This window comes from Schistocerca gregaria, chromosome 6 (assembly GCF_023897955.1).
Source record: "Schistocerca gregaria isolate iqSchGreg1 chromosome 6, iqSchGreg1.2, whole genome shotgun sequence".
Lineage (NCBI taxonomy): Eukaryota > Metazoa > Arthropoda > Insecta > Orthoptera > Acrididae > Schistocerca > Schistocerca gregaria.
Window position 1 is genome coordinate 253,807,924 of NC_064925.1, and position 17,043 is coordinate 253,824,966.

Sequence of the window (17,043 nt, forward strand, 5' to 3'; positions counted from 1 at the left end):
CGTCATACTATGGATGCATCCAGTTAGGGACTTTCCGCCAATTCAGGAGGCATACTTTGTTGGTGGTATTTGAAAGCAGTTTAAATGTCTCTCTTGATGCAACCATGGTCGGTAAACATGAGTCCCAAATCCTACAATTCAATGTGTAGATGGTTGTCATCAGAAATCATCTTTGCTCTTTGAATTAATATGTTCAGACCACTGTCTTGTGTACAGGGTGGAAAAAAACTATTTGTGTTCAAGTACCAGCCACTTTGGTTTCCCATACACTAAATGACCAAGCTGCTCAACTAAAACACCCAAGAATTTTATGTTGCTATGAATGTTTTTAATGTGATCAACAAACTGCTGCAGTGCATTTTCACAGTTAGGCCATATGAGGAATGTGTTATCAGCATACTTTAGAAAGAAAGATGGAAGCAATGTCACAAGAGTTCATGATCGATGGAGACAGTGATGATCCATTGCTGTGCCATCTGTCATCTCAGAATATTCATCATGGTACAGGTAGCACACTTTCATTACGGCATGGTGGAACAACTTGACAAGGTGCAAACTGTTGGTTCAAAATATCCAGCATATCTTTTACAAGCTCTCTCATAAAAAGTGACAAGACATCCAGATAATTATGGCGTTTTGCAATATTTTCATTTTCTAGTGTCTCACTGTTTGCGAGTTAACAACTTGCATTTGCAGTGCCCTTCTTTAAGCGCTAATAAGCCTACCAGTCTGTTGGTGGGTGAACTGACTGCATCAAAAATGGGCTTAAGTGGGATAACTTCCTTGTATATCTTCATCAATCTACAAAGCTGGGAATGTCTGGGGAATGTGGCATTAATTTCTTCATTCATCCTGGTAAACCAGAATCATCCTAGAACTTTCCTGCCTTCCTGACAAGGGCCTGTGTTGGATCAAAACTAAGCTACCAGCATGTATTGTCCTCTAAAAGTGTAGCACTTTATGGTGGCAGAATTCGTTGTTCATTGTTCAGAAATCCACAGTGGCATTTCCTTTATCAGCTGGCACAAAAGCTAAGCCTTTGAACACACATAAAAAGCATAACCCTTGTTGTTTCTCAAGGCTAATATTAAATTTGGGTGGCTCTGCTAGTGGTCAGGATGACATCCTCAGCTGTTTCGTGCAGAGATGCCTACCACAGTGCTGTATTCCACTAATAATATTCAATATTGGTCATTCCCAGTCGAATAGCAAGTTGATGATGGAAATAAATGACAATCAATGAGGTTTTGGAATTAGTATCACACTGATACTTCATGTGTCAGATCTACTATCTCATTGTGGCTTGACTAGCCTTCTTTAAAATTCTAACTGCAGCACTAACTTACCCAGGTAGCTTTGCAAAATCAACTGATATTACTTTCAACTTATTTCAGAATATATGAAACATCTTACCACGTACTTTAAGAGGAATCACTTGTAAAAACATACCCTCATGTTTTCATATATTTGACTTTTTTGTGAAATCTGGTTGAATTTCATATTATTTAGCTATCACTGAACTAAATGTTTATACATAAGCAGTCGCGGAAGGAAGAAGATATAGATGACTAAGCTGATTTTTTTTATTATCCTGGCTTGCCTAATCATAATTTTACTGTAACAAAATTAGAAAAGAAATAAAACAACCAAGAGACTCACTCATCCACAAACAGTACAGATGGGCCCCAATTTCTGCATTCCAGTAGATCTTCTATAAACTTAGGGTCATCATTTGGTATTTCCAAAGAGCTGACAACGTGAAGATCATCCTGAAAATAACAAAATGTAAATTCATAAAAAATTGAATATATGAAACCTCTAAAATTTTTATGTTAACAAAACTTTTAAATCAGATATCAATAAAAGAATACAATCATTTCATTGCCAAACTTAATGGAAACATAAGTAATTAATAAGAAGTGTGATAATACACGGAGTAATAATAACTGATGTTTCAGTTTTAAAATGCTGTAAAGAAAGAACCACTGCTCAGAATGACATCAAATTTGAACGGAATGTTGTTAAAGAAGCAGAGAATTTTACAAGGGGGGGGGGGGGGGGGGGAGGGGGCACTAATATAAATTTTCACACTGTATGGTGCTGTAAATGTTATAACAAATGGGTTTGGCTACAAATGACAGATGAATCACACAATACAATGACTATGGTGTGAGTTCCACATTAAACCAACCATAATGTGAAAAATATATCTAAAAACAAAGATGATGTGACTTACCCAACGAAAGTGCTGGCAGGTCGATAGACACACAAACAAACACAAACATACACACAAAATTCAAGCTTTCGCAACCAATGGTTGCTTCGTCAGGAAAGAGGGAAGGAGAGGGAAAGACGAAAGGATGTGGGTTTTCAGGGGGAGGGTAAGGAGTCATTCCAATCCCGGGAGCTTAAGACTTACCTTAGGGGGAAAAAAGGACAGGTATACACTCGCACAAACACACATATCCATCCGCACATACACAGACACAAGCAGACATTTGTAAAGGCAAAGAGTTAGGGCAGAGATGTCAGTCGAGGCAGAAGTACATAGGCAAAGATGTTGTTGAAAGACAGGTGAGGTATGAGCGGCGGCAACTTGAAATTAGCGGTGGTTGAGGCCTGGCGGATAACGAGAAGAGAGGATATACTGAAGGGCAAGTTCCCATCTCCGGAGTTCTGACAGGTTGGTGTTAGTGGGAAGTATCCAGATAACCCGGACGGTGTAACACTGTGCCAAGATGTGCTGGCCGTGCATCAAGGCATGTTTAACCACAGGGTGATCCTCATTACCAACAAACACTGTCTGCCTGTGTCCATTCATGCGAATGGACAGTTTGTTGCTGGTCATTCCCACATAGAAGGCTTCACAGTGTAGGCATATCAGTTCGTAAATCACGTGGGTGCTTTCACACATGGCTCTGCCTTTGATCGTGTACACCTTCCAGATTACAGGACTGGAGTAGGTGGTAGTGGGAGGGTGCATGGGACAGGTTTTACACCGGGGGTGGTTACAAGGGTAGGAGCCAGAGGGTAGGGAAGGTGGTTTCGGAATTTCATAGGGATGAACTAAGAGGTTACGAAGGTTAGGTGGGTGGCGGAAAGACACTCTTGGTGGAGTGGGGAGGATTTCATGAAGGATGGATCTCATTTCAGGGCAGGATTTGAGGACTTGGTGGAGTGGGGAGGATTTCATGAAGGATGGATCTCATTTCAGGGCAGGATTTGAGGAAGTCGTATCCCTGCTGGAGAGCCACATTCAGAGTCTGATCCAGTCCCGGAAAGTACCCTGTCACAAGTGGGGCCCTTTTGTGGTTCTTCTGTGGGAGGTTCTGGGTTTGAGGGGATGAGGAAGTGGCTCTGGTTATTTGCTTCTGTACCAAGTCAGGAGGGTAGTTGCGGGATGCGAAAGCTGTTTTCAGGTTATTGGTGTAATGGTTCAGGGATTCCGGACTGGAGCAGATTTGTTTGCCACGAAGACCTAGGCTGTAGGGAAGGGACCGTTTGATGTGGAATAGGTGGCAGCTGTCATAATGGAGGTACTGTTGCTTGTTGGTAGGTTTGATGTGGACGGACGTGTGAAGATGGCCATTGGTCAGATGGAGGTCAACGTCAAGGAAAGTGGCATGGGATTTGGAGTAGGACCAGGTGAATCTGATGGAACCAAAGGAGTTGAGGTTGGAGAGGAAATTCTGGAGTTCTTCTTCACCTTCTATGTGGGAACGACCAGCAACAAACTGTCCATTCGCATGAATGGACACAGGCAGACAGTGTTTGTTGGTAATGAGGATCACCCTGCCTTGATGCACGGCCAGCACATCTTGGCACAGTGTTACACCGTCCGGATTATCTGGATATTTCCCACTAACACCAACCTGTCAGAACTCTGGAGATGGGAACTTGCCCTTCAGTATATCCTCTCTTCTCGTTATCCGCCAGGCGTCAACCTCTGCTAATTTCAAGTTGCCGCCGCTCATACCTCACCTGTCTTTCAACAACATCTTTGCCTCTGTACTTCTGCCTCGACTGACATCTCTGCCCAAACTCTTTGCCTTTACAAATGTCTGCTTGTGTCTGTGTATGTGCGGACGGATATGTGTGTGTGTGTGTGTGTGTGTGTGTGTGTGTGTTTGTGTGTGTGTGTTTGTGTGTGTGTGAGCGTATACCTATCCTTTTTTCCCCTAAGGTAAGTCTTTCCACTCCCGGGATTGGAATGACCCCTTACCCTCTCTCTTAAAACCCACATCCTTTCGTCTTTCCCTCTCCTTCCCTCTTTCCTGACGAATTTTGTGTGTTTGTTTGTGTTTGTTTGTGTGTCTATCGACCTGCCAGTACTTTCGTTGGGTAAGTCACATCATCTTTGTTTTTAGATACATTTTTCCCACGTGGAATGTTTCCCTCTATTATATTCAACGATAATGTGATACGTGCATGATCACACATGATCAGCCTTCTACAGTAATGACACGGTTAGTTAAGTAAGCCCATACACCAAGGCAAGGCCATAATGCATCAAATGGGAAAAACCAGTTTTTAAGTTCCTGAAACAAAAACTGCATAAAAAGCAATAAGAAAATCAGTTTTTCATTGTTGTGCAACTGACGCAAAACATGCTTCAATACCCCGTCCACCATTTTCTGCCACAAAGTTAAGATTGAGAAACAACAAGCTCCACAACAGATCGGAGAGTCTCAGGGGTCACATTCAGAGTATGTTGCACAATGTGTGCCTTCAATTCAGCTACGTTTGGAATTAAAGCATTTAATACAGCACCTTTCAGATAAACACACAGCCAAAAGTCACATGGATAAAGATCAGATGGGCTCGAAGACTGTAGGGAAAAGATGATTGATAATTCTAGCATTTCCAAAACGCCAATGCAGCAACTGCTTCACTAGCTGTGCTATGTGCAAAGCAGTGCTATCTTGCATAAAAATGATCCTGCCCACTCATCCATAGCAGTTGAAGGGTTGGGATAATGTTGATGTGCAAAAGACTCTCATAGTATTTGCCAGTGATGATATAGGGGACAGGACCTGCAAAAATCATCTCCTCAAAAAAATGTGGCCCGAGGATAAACAATGCCATCAAGCCACAATGCATAGTTACAGGCTGATAAGCGAGCAGATTTTCTGTTGCCTGCAATTCTGTGAATTGTAATGTTCTTGGCAATGGAAATGGGGTTTGTCTGTCCACAGAATATTCCTTGGCCATTCATTGTTCACTCCCATTTGAGTAAGAAAGTTTAGAGTTAATGTTTGTCTTACTGGTAGGTCAGCATGAAGCAACTCTTCAATGTGGGTAATTCTGTATGCATAGCAGTGCAGGATGTTTCTAAGGAGCTGCACGTGAATGGACCTCAAGTACAGGTGGTAAAGGCAAGCACCCCACTTCAGACAGAAGAAACTGGAAACAAACTCCAATCCTAAGCCCTGACCTGGGCCGCCGATGCAGGAGATGAACCGCCATGGGTGCGAAAAGGAGACGCTAATTCAGATACTCAAAAGAACTATGAATGTGTGCAATGTAAGTGGCGAGCAGTTGTGCATGCCTAACCTTCAATGGAGGGACTCTGGCCTCCACCAGGACACTGGTCAATGGACTCATCCTAAAAGCTCCTGTTGCCAGTTGAAACCCACAGTGGTGCACTGGGTAGAGTAAACACAACACTGAGGATGCTGCCGAACTGTAAACCAGACTCCCATAGTCAAGATAGGATTGAACAAGGGCTCTGTAGAGCTGCAGCAGCGTAGAGCGATCTGCATGCCAGTTGGTGTTGCCCAGGCAGTAGAGGGCATTGAGATGCTGCCAGCACTTCCGCTTCAGCTGACGAAGATGATGAGGCCACATCAATCGGGCGTCAAAAACCAGTTCTAAGAATCAAAATGTCTACACTACAATGAGTGGTTAGTCATTAAGGAAAAGTTCTGGTTCCGGATAAATGGTACGACACCGACAGAAGTGCATGACACACGACTTCACGGACAAAAACTGGAAGCCGTGGGCTAGAGCCTATGACTGCGCCTTATGGATGGCTCCCTGTAGACGCCGATCAGCAACACCAGTACTGGAGGAGCAGTACAAAATGCAGAAGTCGTCTGCATACAGAGAAGGTGAGACAGATGGCCCAACAGCTGCTGCTAGACCGTTAATGGTCACTAGAAATAGAGAGACACTCAATACAGAGCCCTTCAGGACTTTTTATAAGCTGGCAAACACGGGCACGGAGCAATTTAAAAGCTATTAGGTGCTCTAGGGAAGAGTGCCACTGTAGGGCTTGCTGACGCTCTTTAATTTCCTCAGAAAATTCTGACGACCACTAAGGTACTGACTTTCGCTGGGGGCACTCTAAAGAAGAAGGGATTGTGTTTTCCGTTGCAGAAACTATTGTTCTGGTGACCCACTCAACCACAACATCGATGGTACCATGTGAGGGAGATTCAACGGTGGCAGCAGAGGTGAAAGCTTCTCAGTCTACCTTGTTTAAAGGTGTGTGTGTTTTTGAGGTTTACGAGCGCTAAACAGCGTGGTCAGCAGCGACCAAACGCATAGAAACAGGAACAGATGCAGTGAAGGGACTAAGATGGACAGCGAACAAGGAGAACGGCTAAAAGACGCAGACCTGACGCAGGTCCACATCCTCACAGACAGAAGCAAAACAAGAGGAGAAGAAACACACTAAAAAAGGAAAGGAAACACAAGGAAAAGAGAACAGAAACCGAAGGGAAACAAGGAGGTAATCGTGACTGGCGGACCTCTTACCTAAAACCTGGGTGATCCAGTCACCCAGCAGCACATTAAAAACCTCTCCCTAAAATCTGAGGCAACAAATTGGACGGGACAGAAAACCACAGTCCTTGCGTCGACTTGCAAAATAGAGGGCAAATCCGGTGGCAAATAAACCACCGCCCTCTGGTCAGAGAATAAAAGACAGTCAAGTAAAATGTGGCGGACAGTAATCTGGACGCCACAAGCACTGCAGATTGGGGGGTCCTTCTGCCGGAGTAAAAATCCACGCGTTAAGGGACTGTGCCCGATGCGGAGGCGAGTGAGGAGAACCTCATCCCACCTGCATGATTAGTAGGATGTACGCCATGGCCACGTGGTGCCCTTGACCAGATGCAGCTTATTTTCACTGACTGCCAACCACTCCTCTTCCCACTGACGCATAACACGAAAATGCGAAAGGGAGGTAACAGCATGGAGGGGGACAGCACATTCAACAACGTGAGGGAGGGAACATGCATCTTTGGCAGCCACATCTGCCAGTTTGTTTCCCCTAATATCCACATGCCCTGACAGCCAGCAGAAAGAAACCTCCTTCCCCTGCCGTTGCAGGTGAAGTAGGGCATCATGGATGTTCTGGACGACCGCATCCGCTGGGTACAGGTGTTGCATGGTCTGAAGGGCACTCAGGGAGTCAGAACAGATGAGAAACTTAAGACTGGGAACACATCTCATCTGCACCAATGACCGCAAGATTGCAAACAATTCGGCATCAAAGATGGTAAACGCCGCAGGAAGCCGTAGCTTGATGACTCGATCAGGGAAAACAACAGCACAACCAACAGAGTCCCCCTGTTTAGAGCCATCCGTAAATACTAGTGCATGGTCGGGGTGCTGGTGTAAAATATCGGAAAATAAGGAGGTAAAAACAAATGCAGGAGTGCAGCTCCGCCGGTACTCTGACAAGTCTAAAAGGACGCTGGGCCTCTGGAGCAACCAGGGAGGCAGGTGGGTAAAACCTTGAAGTTGGGGGGGGGGGGGGAGGGGGCACACGCCCCACACCAAGGGACTCAAGCAAATGCTTGGCACGAATCCCAAATGGTCTCGTTGCCCTGGGACGACTGGAAAAAGAGACATTCCATAGGCAGTCGGGCAATGGTAGGGTACGCAGGAGAGGTAGGACAGGCAAGGAATTGACACACCTGTCGCACCATGAGGACTTTCCACCAGATGGCGAGCGGCGGTTCCCCCGTCTCAGCACACAGGCTGGGGATGGGACTGGTACGGAAGGCACCAGTGGCCAGCCTGATACCCTCATGGTGTAATGCGTCAAGAATCTTCAGAGATGAAGGCCTTGCTGACCCATACACGGTGCAACCATAGTCAAGACATGATCGGACGAAAGCCCTATAAAACTGCAGCAGACATGCCCGATCTGCTCCCAGGACCGATGTCTCAGACACTTCAAAATATTCACTGCCTTCAGGGCCCGCACCTTGAAGTCTTTAAGGTGAGGCAACCACAACAACTTGGAATCAAAAGTGAGGCCCAGGAACCTAACAGTGTCTCTAAGGAAGAATGGTGTCCCTCAGACGCAATTCAGGGGAGGTAAAAAGATGTCGAGAATGATTAAAATGAACACACACACACACACACACACACACACACACACACACACACACACACTTGTCTGCAGAAAAGGTAAAACCCGTCTTCACAGTCCATGCCTCTAATCGCTTTATCGTAAGCTGCAACTGCCGACTAGCAGTGACAAGACTGGAGGAAGAACAGAAAACAGCAAAATCGTCCACAAACAAGGAGCATTGGGCAGGACTCCGGATAGTGGACGTGATACTGTTAATGGCGACGGCAAAGAGGGTGACACTTAAAATGCTTCCCTGAGGAACACCATTCTCCTGCACGTACAAATCAGATAGCACATTACCAACCCGATATCGAAAGAGGCGGTGGGAAAGAAAGGACCGAATGAAAATGGGGAGACGGCCACAAAAGCCCCACTGATGGAGTTGAGTGAGGATAAGGCGGCGCCAAGTAGTGTCATACGCCTTATGAATATCAAAGAATACACCTAGACAATGCTGGTTACGTAGGAAGGCCTGCTGGATGGCCACCTCAAGCAGCGTCAAGTTGTCTATAGTTGAAAGACATCTCCGAAAGCCACACTGAGAGGGGCTAAGGAGCTGCATGGTCTCGAACAGCCAAACCAGGCAACGGTTAACCATATGTTCCAACGTCTTCCTGACACAGCTTGTCAAAGCAATACTTTGATAACTACTGGGATGCGTTCGGTCCTTCCCCGGTTTGAGGAGGAGAATCAAAATCGCCTCCCTCCACGAGTCAGGGTACGTGCCGGATAACCATATCATATTAAAACAATTCAGGAGAACTTCCTTGGATGGCAGCAACAAGTGCTGCAGCATGCTGTACCAGATTTGATCATGACCAGACGCAGTATCATGAGCCACAGACAACGCTGAATCCAGTTCCCACTTTGTGAAGGGGCAGTTGTAGGGTTCAGAATTTGGAGACTGAAAGTCCAAGTGACCCCTCTCGATGGCAGTGCGGTAGCGGCAGAAATCTGGCTCACAGTTAATAGTGGCGGTAGATTCCGCAAAATGCATGGCCAGTGTATGGGCAATGTCTCTCGGCGCCATGAGGAGACATCCCCAATGCAGCAATGCCGTGACAGGTAGTTGGCTGAGTTTCCCGGAAATCCTCCTGATGGCTTCCTATACTTTCGTAGAACTAGTGGAACGGGAGATGGAGTTCAAGAACGATTGCCATGACCATCATTTGCTCTCTTTAATCACTCGCCACACTTTGGCCCTTGCCACCCGAAAGGCCACAAGATTGTCAGCTGAGGGACGGCACTTGAAGCGGCGCAGAGCTGCACGGCAGGCTCGGATGGCTGAGCAGCACTCAGTGGTCCACCAAGGGACAGGACGCCTCTTGGGATGACCGGATGACCGTGGGATTGACAATTCAGCAGCATGGGAGATCATGGCTGTAACATGGTCTACCCATTCGTGGACGCTGGCATGGTGTTCCAAAACAGCCACTTGGCTGAAAAGTGTCCAGTCAGCTCTGCAGAGGTGCCACCGGGGTGGCACTGGTAATGCCACAGCCTCATCCAGGAGGCGAATCCAAAGCGGGAAATGGTCACTAGAATGGAGGTCAGCAGCAACCTCCCACAGAGCAGAACCCGTGAGTGCTGGTGAGCAAAAGAAAAGGTAAATAGCCGATGATGACCCGGAAGCAGTACAGAAATTAGTGGGAGCACCAGAGTTGAGGATGCACAGTTCTTCAGACATCATGAGGCTTTCCAGAATGCGACCCTGGGGCAAGTAGTCGAAGAGCCTCATAAGATATTATGAGCATTCAAGTTCCCCAGAAGAAGAAATGGGCAGGGGAGTTGGCTAATAAGGTCTGTGAGAGCCTCAGAGTCTAATGCATCCTGCGGCGGTAAATAAACTAGACAGACTGTGAGCCTCCGACCCACAAGAAGGTCAACTGCAACTGCTTGCAAGTCTGTAATGAGAGGGAGCTCAGATGAGTGGTGCATGTTATGGACAAAAACTACAACACCACTATTTGCCCTTTCCCCCGTCAGATCATCTTTTCGATATACGGTATAGCCCCATAAAGAAGGAGCATCAGTGGCCCGAAAATGTGTCTCTTGGAGACATAAGCAAAAAGGGCACTCTCGTATCAGGAGTTGTAATTCAGCCACATGCGTCCTGAACCCATTCAGGTTCCACTGTAATATGGGAGCCAGTGATCAGGGTGGCTGAACTTTCACCCTGCCTCTGTGCTTTGGAGGAGGGACCGTAGTGGCCGGAGATTTATTCCTGGGGTGAGAAGATCACCCCCCGGTTGACATCAATGTCCATCAGCTCCGATGATGACCCACAGATGTCAGAAAGTATGATGGCCTCGTCATCGGACAGACCCTGACTAGGCTCCTCAGGTGGCAAAACCTTCACCTTCGGTGTCTTTGTCTTGGGGGGGGGGCCTTAGAGTGCAGAGCCTTGTCAACAGTTGGAGCTTTACTCGCCTGGGCAGAAGGCGCCATATGGGGAGAGGCAGGAAGTACCCCAATGTCAGCATCCACGGCCTTGTCTGACGTTGCGGGGAGAGCCGCAGGTTTCAAAACAACCGCAGCTGCACAAGTGCACTGGAAAACGCAGGTATTAGTGCTAACACTAGCAACCTCCGTTTGCGTAGCAACAGTGGCCATTTGTACCAGTTTTTTTAGAGTGGAAGCGAAAGATGTTGTAAACACAGGAGGTTGCATGGCCTTAAAGAGCTTCTTGGCCTCACCATAGGGGATGCACTTAGATGTTTTAATCTCCTGTATCTTCGGTTCTTCGAGATAGATGGGGCAGACCCGGCTGCAGACAGGGTGACTCCCAGAGCAATTCACGCACTTCACAGGCGATGAACAATCGGCTCCTTCATGGGCAGGCTGACCACATTTACCACAAGTTGCTAACCCATTGCACACCAAAGTAGTATGCCCAAAGTGCTGACATTTAAAACATCACATTGGGTTGGGGAAATATGGCCGTACCGACAAACGTAAGAACCCCGCTTTAACATGCTCTGGGAGTCTCGGGCAACTGAATGTGAGAATAAACGGGTCAGATTTGACTAGGTTCCCATCGACTCATTTCATAATATGCTGCACATCAACAATACCTTCGTCAGCCCACTCAGATTTTAACTTGTCTGTGGGCATATCCACCAAGTCCCTACATGTCACAACGCCCTTACTATAGTTCAAAGTGGAGTGGAGCTCGGTCTCGATAGCGTACTCTCCGAGACAGGTTGCTTTCCGAAGAGAAGCGACTTGACGGGAACTAGAAGTCTCAACTAACAGAGTCCCATTGCGCAGTCGCTTCACAGATTTCAGTGTACCTGCAATTCCCTCAAAACCCTTGTGGATGTAAAAGGGAGAAACCTTCTCAAAGCTACCCTCCTTCCGTTTAATAATCAAAAACACATTCTGATTGTCAGCATGTGCTCTGTTACGACAGTCTGATAAATCTCTAGCAACATCAGGCACTGGAGGACTCTCAGCACGAACTCGCTTTTTCGATGGGGTGTGTTTTCCTACCAGTGGCCCACCCAATCCACTGGTAGGGGGAAATGTAGAGATCGAAGGGTCCATTGCGGTCCCACAAACAGCTAGGGAACTAAAGGTCTGGTCAGACAGAGCCCCACGTGCCTGAGTAAGCCTTAAACAACTGGGGTGTGGCAGGTGCCCCAGAGGTTGCCCGCTTGTGACTGTTCCACCCCAACAGCCATGCATTTTATAGATGCGGAGCACACCGTAAGATTGAGGGGTTTTTATAGAGGTTGGCCTTCCTCACAATCCAGGTGGTCAAGCCCAGATTACCATTCCCCGCAGCTTACAACATTCCACTGTTGCGCCATACGGTGGTCGCTGAAGCATGTCCAGGGGTTACGGTGACAGGAGACTGGAGGCGCTGACCAGTCCCCAGCTCAGGACCCTGGGGTCGCCAAGCCTGTACTCAGCAAATGAATGCTGAGCCCCTGGGGGCACCTTGTTTAAAGGCCATATGTGTAGATGTCAGGGGGAATGGTACTGGGGGGATGACAGGAAGATGGGAAAATGGTCAATACCACCCAAGTCATTGTGGGCTCTCCCACGGACAGATGGGAGAAGTCCTGGGCTGCAGGGGGATAAATTGATGAGCCACAATGTAATGTGTGGGGCCCCCAGTATTTAAGAGGCAGAGGTTGAGTTGAGATAGCAAAGTTTCAACATCTCTACCTCTACCAGTAAGCACGGTGCCACCCCACAAGGGGTTATGGGCGTAAAAATCTCCAAAAAGTTGGAAAGGTTTAGGGAGTTGATGAATCAGTGCAGCCAATGTGTTCAGGGATACTGCACCATCTGGAAGAAGATATACATTGCAGACAGTTATTTCCTATCTCGTCCTTATCCTGACAGCCACAGCTTGAAGAGGGGTTTGAAGGGTTGCAGGTTCACTGTATACTGAGTACAGAACATAGACACAAATTCCACCTGACACTTTATTATAGTCGCTACAGTTCTTTTAACATCCCCTATAGCCATGGAGGGCAGGGGGCCACATTGCCGGCAACCAGGTTTCCTGGAGGGAAATGCAGAAAGCAGGTGTAAAGCTTAACAGTTGCTATGGCTCAGCCAAGTGGTGGAAAAAACTGCAGCAATTCCACTGGAGGAGGATGTTATTGTGAGGCTGGTAAGGCATGAAGTGTGCAGGGAGGCAGGTTATGCCTCAGGGTCACTTGCTGCCATTGATTATGAGTATCCATTCCTATTGTGGATGAGGCAGCAGTGAGATCCAGACCCTCAGGGGACACTACAATCCCCACATCTTCAGATGCAGAATTGGTAGGGAGTGGTGGTGTTTGGGCCACTGGAGGGTCCTTTTGCTTAGCAGACTTCTTCTTTGTTTGCTTGCCAACTCACTTCTCTTTAGGGGCTTGCTGGGAGGACTTCTCCAAAGTAGCTTCTCCAAAAAAGCTCTTTGTCTAGCAGCTTTTGGCTCCTTTAGCCACTACTGAGTATCCTCTGTGGCATTAATGGAAACCTTGGGAGAGTCTAGCAGCTTCTGGCTCCTTTAGCCACTACTGAGTATCCTCTGTGGCATTAATGGAGACCTTGGGAGAGACGATCCCAAGGGACCCCTTCCGCATGAGAGGAGCCGAAGGAGACTGTTGCTTCTCCAGCTAGGAGGAGGGGACCAATGTACCCTGCATTTGAGGGCGATCTTGCTCCAGAAGTAGGTTCTTTGGAAGCAACAGAAGGAGATTTGGTCCCTACCGCCAAAAGGGCAGACGTATTCTGGCGACCTGGATGGACCACTGTTCATGGCACAGAGTGTGGCACAAGTGTACCTGTGACAGTGATGATAATGTACCTGCAGCATATTGTGGACATCAACCCAACAGTGTGTAATCATTCACATTTACGTTTAGCCTCTTGGTAAATCAACTGGTCCAGGGTCTTGTACGCCATGATTTTCCACTCCTTGTGGAGTACTGTGCAGTCTGGCGAGCAGGGGGAGTGCTGCTCTCCACAGTTGATACAAGTGGGACGAGGCGCACATGGAGTATCTGGATGCATTGGACATCTGCAGCCCCGACATGTGGCACTGGAAGTGCAGCAGGAAGATGTGCCCGAATTTCCAGCACTTAAAGTGCCACATAGGGGCAGGGACGTATAGTTTAATGTCACAGTGGTAAACCATGACGACCTTTTCAGGCAATGAATCATCCAAAGGCCAAGATGAAGGAGGCACTGTTAGCAACCCTATAGTCTTTGGATCCCCAGTAAACATGCAGTATGAAATGAACAACCTGCCATTCTAGACTGGTGCGGAGCTCTTCATCAGACTGCAAGAGGAGGTCATGATGGAAAATAATCCCCTGGACCTTGTTGAGACTTTTATGGGGTGTGACAGAAACAGGAATATCACCCAACTGGTCACAAGTGAGAAACACCCGGGATTGGGCTGGGTATGCTGTCTAAATCAAGACTGCACCGCCTCTCATCTTGGACAGTGCTGTCACTTCCCCAAACTTATTCTCCAGATGTTCAACAAAACATTGAGGCTTCGTAGGCAGACAGGAGTCCCCGTCCATTCTGATACAGACTAAATACTGAGGTGAATAGGGCTCTCTTCTTTCTGTAGCCCTACATTCCTCCCATGGTGTGGTGAGGGAGGGAAACGATTTTGGGTCATACCTGTCAGCACTGTACTCGATCTTGCCCTTCTTAGCGACTGCTGGTGCCATTCGGTCACCAACAAGAGATGACTTAGTCTGCTTCATTGTGGGTCATCCACCCTGATGCCACCCACTCTGATCAGTGGTTCTTCCCCACAGGCTCCACCCAGCCACAGCAAAGGCCAACTGGCATGATGGCCGTTGCCGGGAGTCCTGATGCCCAGGGCATACGTGGGGAGTTTACAGCTCAGGCATCAGCAGTGCGATCCCTGTGTTGTCAGGGGGCTACCAACAAATGGGTACATGACAGCCCCACCACAATGGACTGGCTACCGTGCTGGATATTGGGCACAGAGAAATCCAATATTGTCATGGGAGTGAAAGAGGACAGGAGACAATGGAAGAAGATAACATGACCCGGGAAGTATCCTCACCCAAATAGTTGAATTGTAGGTGGAGGTGCAAAGCCATGATGATAAGAGGTTCAGGATATCGAATCTAAGGGCACTATGGATAACTCACGCACCACATAAGACGTCATTCTCCATATGACACGCATTTCTGAGATTTTGGGAAGTGGTAGGCCAAACCATGAAATGGGACCTGAATTTACAGACTCTGTTAGTCACTGTTAGTCACCTCTTACGACAGGCAGGAATACCTTGGGCCTATTCTAACCCCCGGACTCGCATGGTGCGGGCGGGAGGAGGGGTTTGCGATAGAAGAATGTTACAGATTTGATGCGTAAACTGAATAGTAAATGAAGTGGCACTAAAAGGAATTGGAAAAAAGAGAAATTTGATTTGTCACACAACTTGACTAAAAGAAGAGTTTGATTGATAGGACACAATCTAAAGCATCACAGTCATCAATTTGGCAACAGAAGGACATATGGGGGTAAAAATTGTAGAGGGAGCCCAAGGCTTGAATACAGTAAGCAGGTTTAAATGGATGCCACTTGTAGTACAGGGTGTCCATAAAAGAATGTCCTAGTTATAAATTTTAATAGTATCAACTGTATGCACAGTAGTGTATTCGTTCAAGGTAACAATTAAAGAGTACCTCAAAGTTTTAGATAAGCACATGTGAGAGTACTGATTTTTTGTTCCCCCACTTGCAGCACTAGTCACGCACAATGGCGGCTCATGAGCATAAAGCATTTTGTGTTCTGCAGTTTGCTACAAGAAATTTGTAATTTGTAATTCCAGTTCAACAAGTATTTCTTTTAAAGTTTCATTGGCTACCCTATGTGGCAAAAAAATTCCACTGATGGTATAGTCAATTTCAAATGATTGGGTGTGTGTGTAAAGGGAAAAGCACAAGACGACTGAAAGTTTCCGAAAGGGATGTGGATCGTGTCAGAGCAACATACCTTCGTAATCTTAAGAAATCTATTCGGAAATCAAGTGTTGAACTTAAGAAGCCAGAGATGATATTGAGGAAGGTTTTAAGAAAATGTATACAGGTGTGTCCATGCTGGTTACTGTTAGTGCATGCTTTAAAGCCACGTGACTATGGCACACACCGTCAGGTGGCTTGCGGAGTATGGATGTAGATGTAGATGTAGATTCGTTATAACTTTTCAGATGAAGTGTTGCAGTGAGAAGATGACTTTCTTGATCATGTGTGTTCACTGATGAGGCAACTTTTCATCTAAACAGAAGTTTGAATTGAGTGCAACAGTTGCAAATGTTTCTGTGTCACAAGGTACACCCATTGCTAATATAGTACCAACTAAACTGTGTACAAGCACATTAAAAGTTGTTTCGCATGACATACTACCAGCAGGTACAGAAAAGTTTATTTGTGTTATGATAGATATCAGTGTCCCACAACAAGCTTTATGTTTAATAGAACCATTGTCAGGTATAGCACATGCTAGGGAAATAAATGGCCAGGTTGTGAAGACGACATTGATGGATCAGAAATAGATTACAGTGTTGAGCAAACTGTCAGCACATCACTGTTACATCATGGAGTCATTGTTACTTTGGTACAGAGATGCGTTTAATTGAGGTCCTTTACCAGCCACAACCATAATGCTGCACTGCATTCCAGCAGGTAGCCCTGTAACAATGCACTGTAAGCAATATAGGCCATTAACTGAACATTTTGTAGATCAACAGCTTAAAGAAGGAATAATGGAACACAATGATAGTCCTTGGTCAGCAAGCACAGAAACCATGCCGAAAAATTCACCTGATGGAAGAAGAAAACATAAATTCTGTTGTGATTATAGTTTTTTAAATGAACATACAGTAAATGCAGATCCATTCCAAATATCGCTGAAATTTTTGATAACCTGGGAAATGTACAGTCTTTTCTATGATATATTTACGGAGTTGGTATCAACAACTGAACTGCATCCAGAAAATAGCCTGAACACAGCTTCTACAAAACCATATGGTCACTACCCACAGAATGCTTTTGGGTTAAAAAAAGCCACCTGCAACATTTCACCACTTGTTAGATTGAGTTCTTCGAGGTTTAAAACCAAAAACACACATCATCTACTTGGTTAAAGACACTTTTTTTTTTCTTTCTTTCTTTTTTTCAAAA

The 17,043-nt window shown here is 46.4% G+C and overlaps 1 protein-coding gene across 1 annotated transcript in view; it reads right to left on the bottom strand.

Moving 5' to 3' along the window:
- LOC126278056 (39S ribosomal protein L4, mitochondrial) overlaps positions 1-17,043 on the bottom strand; it is a 59,437-nt gene that overhangs the window by 25,794 nt on the left and 16,600 nt on the right. The window contains exon 4 of the mRNA XM_049977874.1: positions 1,660-1,769. Coding sequence (XP_049833831.1) covers positions 1,660-1,769 — 110 coding nt within the window. The remainder of the gene's footprint in view (positions 1-1,659; positions 1,770-17,043) is intronic.